The sequence below is a fragment of the Zerene cesonia genome, chromosome 26, assembly GCF_012273895.1.
Source record: "Zerene cesonia ecotype Mississippi chromosome 26, Zerene_cesonia_1.1, whole genome shotgun sequence".
NCBI classification, from domain to species: Eukaryota; Metazoa; Arthropoda; class Insecta; order Lepidoptera; family Pieridae; genus Zerene; species Zerene cesonia.
The window spans coordinates 5,673,878-5,679,691 of NC_052127.1; the positions used below are offsets into that span (position 1 = coordinate 5,673,878).

At 32.0% G+C, this 5,814-nt stretch overlaps 2 protein-coding genes across 2 annotated transcripts; both read right to left on the minus strand.

Moving 5' to 3' along the window:
* Nucleotides 1-148: 148 nt before the first annotated feature.
* Nucleotides 149-3,568, minus strand: LOC119836878 (39S ribosomal protein L39, mitochondrial). The gene is made up of 8 exons (XM_038362317.1): nucleotides 3,400-3,568; nucleotides 3,145-3,324; nucleotides 2,732-2,832; nucleotides 2,046-2,187; nucleotides 1,489-1,707; nucleotides 708-821; nucleotides 439-554; nucleotides 149-270 (listed from the first exon to the last, which is right to left on the minus strand). The coding sequence occupies exons 1-8, from the start codon at nucleotides 3,470-3,472 to the stop codon at nucleotides 202-204; spliced, it is 1,014 nt and encodes a 337-aa protein (XP_038218245.1). The 5' UTR covers nucleotides 3,473-3,568; the 3' UTR covers nucleotides 149-201.
* A 578-nt stretch (nucleotides 3,569-4,146) lies between these two features.
* On the minus strand, nucleotides 4,147-5,296 carry LOC119836930 (EKC/KEOPS complex subunit TP53RK). Its single transcript, XM_038362401.1, has one exon. The coding sequence runs from the start codon at nucleotides 4,888-4,890 to the stop codon at nucleotides 4,183-4,185; it is 708 nt and encodes a 235-aa protein (XP_038218329.1). The 5' UTR covers nucleotides 4,891-5,296; the 3' UTR covers nucleotides 4,147-4,182.
* Between the last annotated feature and the right edge of the window lie 518 nt (nucleotides 5,297-5,814).

The following is a 5,814-nucleotide window of genomic DNA, read 5'->3' on the forward strand; positions in this document are numbered from 1 at the left end:
GAATTTGGTGTCACTGTGGTACAGCCGTCAGCCGAAAGAGTTTAGTTATACTTTATTTTATTACAAATTCTTTCCCAAAAAATCCTCTTATAAGATAGCAGTGGTCTATAAATCTTCTAGCTACAGTTTAGCAAATAATACAACAAGATAATTTGAACATTATTTATTTCCTTACATCTAAAACTACAAATTTAAACTAAATTACGCTGTAGCCGCTACACTATGTGGTTCCCGCGTGTCTAATGGGTTAATTGGTGATCGAGCAGAATTCTGCAAAAAACATTACTACTGATAAAAAAATGCATATATACTTATAAATGTTATTTTACAATAATAAACAAACGATGATAGATGTAAAGTGGGCCACATTCCAAAAGTAATTTGCAATAATATTTTTATTTAATATTTATATTTTTTGTGCTTGCTTTTCTAACTTACCAATTTCTTGGCTCGTTCCGTGAGAATAGAGAAGGCGAAATGGTTCAAAACTACCCCAACTGGCAAAGCAACACCTTGGAATCTGTACAATTGCTTCACATCACTATCTGGGGATCCTAAAAACAAAAAAAATGAACTTACACAGCAAAACTAAACTTTTTTTTTTCTATAATATGTAAGTGAATTGTGATATTCAAATACAAAATTTAGTTCAGCATAACTAGTCACGCAAAAGATAAAAAAAATAAAATAATAATAATTAAACTCACCAGTAATTTTATGTACAGAAGTGATAGCTACTTTGCCGATTTGCGCTGTGTTATTAATCACAGGCCCCTTCGATATATCCACATACTTTCCGATTTTATATAGCGTCACTTTACCTGCAATCGTTCAATAATTAGATAGTATTTTTAAAACTGTGTTTACATTTTGTAAACAAATCCCTACTTTTTTTTCGTCGCAGCATCACGTGTAACAGCTGGACCAATTTCACAACCTCGAATTTTTTATTTTTGTGTTTATATCAGCTGAAGGACCGTATGAAAGAAAGAATAATAAACTTGGCCACAAAAAAATTAAAGGTGTTTATTCCTCACGTAAGTAGTAGTATAGTATTAGTAATAAGCAGTGGTGGCTCAGTGGTGAGAACCTCGGACTTCAAAATCGATACGTCGGGGTTCGAGACCGGGCGAGCGTGCAGGAAATAAATTGATTTTTCAATTTATCTGCGCATGTAGATAACATCGCCACTGCTTAAAACGGTGAAGGAAAACATCGTGAGGAAACCGGCATGTCCGAGAATAAAATGTTCGACGACATGTGACATCTGCCAACCCGCACTTGGCCAGCGTGGTGGATTATGGCCTGAACTCTCATAGGAGGCCTGTGTCCCAGCAGTGGGAACATATATGGGCTGATGATGATGATGATGATTCCTCACGAGTTTGACAATTGACACGAAGATAGGTCAACGCCTATCGGGTCAGTTATATAAAAAGGGAATCTCACCAAATCATCACAATTTCCAAAACCCAAAAGAAAACATACCATTCCCCGAAGCGATGCTCGGTATCTGACTGGCCTTGTGCTCATTATCCCTGAACATCTCCAACGCGAGCTGTTCGGAGACATCCAGCCTTTGCACCGGCAGACCAGCTCGCGCCAGCGTCACGTACTCCGCGCTGAGGGTGTGCAGTTCTTGCTGAGTTGGTTTCCAGTCCGGGAGGGTAGGTAGATCTATGTCGTATATGAACGAGCCACTGCGTACTGGGAAATGAATGAATAGTTTATTGTTATACCATATGAAATATAGTATACAGAAATAACAGGTTTAAAATGTGTGATGGGTGTGTTATCGCTATATGCCATTATCACTTGCAGAAAAGCAGAAAAGAAATTTAAGATTATTTTTTTATGAGACTTTTTTAAGAAGTCTGTGTCAATCATCAAAACACTGAAAAAAATTATCTACCACAAGTTAAGTGGAAAACTTTGTTAGTTTTAAATGTTAAAAGTGTGTTAAATTTATTCAGATATTTTTTTTATAGCATTGCTAACAATATAAATCATTGCAAAATCTGAGCAATTTATGATATGATACTCACTATCTGGTCCTGGAAAACTATGCAATTTCACCGGAACATTATCTTTGAAAGCTTTCATCGCACAGACACCGAGAACCATAGAGCATGTCCGCCAAAATGCCTTGTTCACTTGATGCGGCTCCGCTACTGTGAAGTTTTGTAACTGAAAAACAATGATATAATACATGGATGCCAACTTATGAATGGTAAATTATTACATTTTATTACAGTGTATGAAAATTGAATATATCTATACTTTTTCAATAACTTCCAAAAACAAAAAGGATGAGAGTTCTATGTTTGTCTATACTGGTATGAAGGTATAAGAGATAGACATTTGAATAAGCTCTATTTCTTTCCAGCCTTTTATATAAATATCCATGTCACATTTACATACAAATTCATAAATGTGTATTTGCTGATCAAGTGTAAATAAGATTAAATTACTATTTTTTCAATTTTATCTACAATAGCTGATTGCTGTATTGGCTATAAGCAGATGTATTGCCTGGCAAAGTAAGACATGTTGAGTAAGCCTTCTGTAATGGACATCTACTCTACAAGCAGCACATTTATAATACAGCATTAACAATGAGAAAGCTAAAATCACATAATGAAAATTCTAAAATGAAAATCTACAGATAAATGCTTAAGAATCAATCACAACCCTGTGTACTTAAGCATACTGAGGTTTACAATTAACTCACTTCCAATGTACAACTTTCTGTAAGTGGTTTATGCATGTCCCAATACACCATACCATCCAGTAGAGCTAATGCACTGCTCTCTGCGTGCCATTGACTTAGATCTGAAATAACAACTCATACTTAAACACGTTTTTGGTTTTATAATGATTTATCCCACTAAAAAAAAATTATTCTGTTGAAGAATTTAGAACATAAAAGGGAATTTCTTAATACTTTCTTTTATAAGTCATAGTTACTGAAAAGTATATACTATTTTTTACTCACCATTTTTTTGAAAAACAAACTCAAGCAAACTTATCTATCAGTCGGTACATTACAATAAAGTAACATGATTCTACAAATTGCCAGATATAACCTATAACCTTTGTATTGATTTTTTATTAAATACTTATAGTTCATAAAAACAAACTTACGTCTAGCGCAATCATACGGCGTAGATATATCTTTATTCATGACCAGTGTACAATCTTTAGGGATACCCTTGTAATTTACTTCTATTTTCTCAATTCGCCCAACATTCTCTATTTGTCGCTTCTTTTCTAGTTCGAATAGATGATGGCGGCGTTCAACCGCTTCTTGTGTACTTAATAATCCTATAAATTTAAAGTAAATTAAGTGCAACTAATCAAAACAAAAATGTTATTGAGAATTTTGGAATTGTGACTTACTTATAGACAAAGGTGAAGACAAGTTTTTATTGTAAAGAAGAGATTTAGATACACAGCGTAAATGCTGCTTCATTGTGATTAATTATATTTATTAATTAAACTATTTTCTAAATAAACAAACACTAAGGTTACGACATGAATTCTTAAGATTTGAGGTTATTTAAATTTTGACATTTTGAATGAAAACTTGCCAGAACATAATATATCATTGACCAAAACCACAGATGGTAACAAAATCACAAAAAACTAAATGCTATAGCTAAATGTTCATATCGTTTTATAGGCTCATGTAGAAAATTTTTGTGATTTAAAATAATTATTTCGATACTAATATGTAATTCGAAATGGTAATAAGCATAGTACTTTTAATAAAAAAAAAAATTCTTTCATTTTATAAACCTTTTAGATGGAAAAGCTCTTTACATTGAATAATATTTATAAATTAACAAGTGTTATAAGTATCCTATAAACTACTTTTTATAATATCTACTGATTGATTTGGTTTGTTACATACTTTTACCGTTTAACTTACTGTTGTTTTAATAACATACTTACTTTTTATAATTAAAACAACTAATTATTGTTGTGTGAATGAAATATAATTTTTAGTTAAATCAATAATTCAAATCAGTTCAAGTTACTAATAATATGAAATGTAGACTATAATTTATAATTAAACTACAATTGATGTAGTCTCTAGAGTTGTATTAAGAGGTCATTGTTATGGTCATAAATTGAAATACTTCATAACTTATAAAATATTTAATACAATAATATAATATGTTATCCAACCATAGTTCGCTTCCTTCCCCTGGCTCTTACTTCTTCAAACTTACTTATAATTTCCTTTATGTTACTTTTACTATAACCTTTATAAGCATCAAAGATTTTCGAAAATAGATCAGGACAATCATTGTGTGTACTAATTAAGGCTCTTTCTAGCACATATAAGTCTACACCCTTATCTTCAGCACTTGAATCCACATGAGATAGGCCAAAGTCAATCATAACTATCTCAATATTGTCATGATCAAGCCATCTTAATTCACTTGAACTGGGATTTTTTTCAACAAGCAATATATTAGAAGTAGTCAAATCACCATGAATAATGTTGTTATCATGCAATTTCCGAACTGTTTCACCTATACTTCGGGCAACAGCATCGAGGCTGGCAATATTGTCTGTTTCCATTTTTTTTATTTGTATGATCAAATCTTTTGCTGTGATACTATTTTCATAATGCTGCATATAAATACGTCGTCGCTCGAAATCGACTAAATATAAAGTTGGAGTCCTAACTCCTGCTGCTTTAGCACGCACGATGGATCTTGCTTCATTTTTTATTCTTTCTTTAGTTATGGTTTCATCTAGATCAGGGTGCCTGTAGTTCTTCTTAAATCTTTCTTTTATTAACGTAGGTTTTCCTAAATAATTGCAAATATACAACTTCGCTTCTGCCCCTTGTTTTAGTACTTTCAATTCTTCACACATTATAAAATAACCTAGTTACCTTTACGGTTTATTGAACATACAGCACGGTGCGTGTTAAGACCTTGTATGTATACTTAGCATTGACTGGAGATCATCATCGAAAAATAATGCTTTATATTTTTAATCTAATTACTTTCCAGGTATTTATGAGAATAAGTAATGTATGTTTACAAATTTGCCGTCAAGTCACACGCACATCTACGGTTTTTGGCATTTGTATGTTGTCACTTGTCAATGTCAGATATCAAGAGTATGGAGTATGTTCATTACCATACGAATTATTCAAAAATAAAACTGATCGTTTTATATCGATATTAATATTCATTAAAATAAGAATAGAATAATATATTTCTAATACAGGGTAGGTAATTAACATTATGTAATTAACAAAAAAATATGATAACTCACACAAAAAAGATGTTAAGTGAGCCGCACCTTTCGATTATAAATGAAACAAAATGGTCATAAAGCATACGCACACTACATACGGATTTGTAAAAAAAATATAGGAATTGTATCATAATTTTTTTAACCTTCTCTAGACCTCGGTATTGTAATTCAAAAGCCTATATCACACTAATGAACAATTCCTATTACCTGCTTTCAATAACTCGTAAATCGATGGAGCTTAATTTGTAATAACTACAGAATTATTTCTGAAAACCTCTGTGCTATTAAATTTATGCTGGTCATTCCTCTTTACTCAATACGATATTAAAAAAAAAAGGTCAAACACAGTCCGGTTAATTAATGTAATAGTATACCCTTATTCAAAAAATTACGGGTAATAAATATAACATTTACCCACAAATAACCCCTTCCTACGACTAATGTATAGTCATATGTTCAATGCTTATCATTTCGCTATGATTGCTTTTGGTACCTAACAGGTTTACCGGCTCGTAGAATTTTGTGCATGCACTT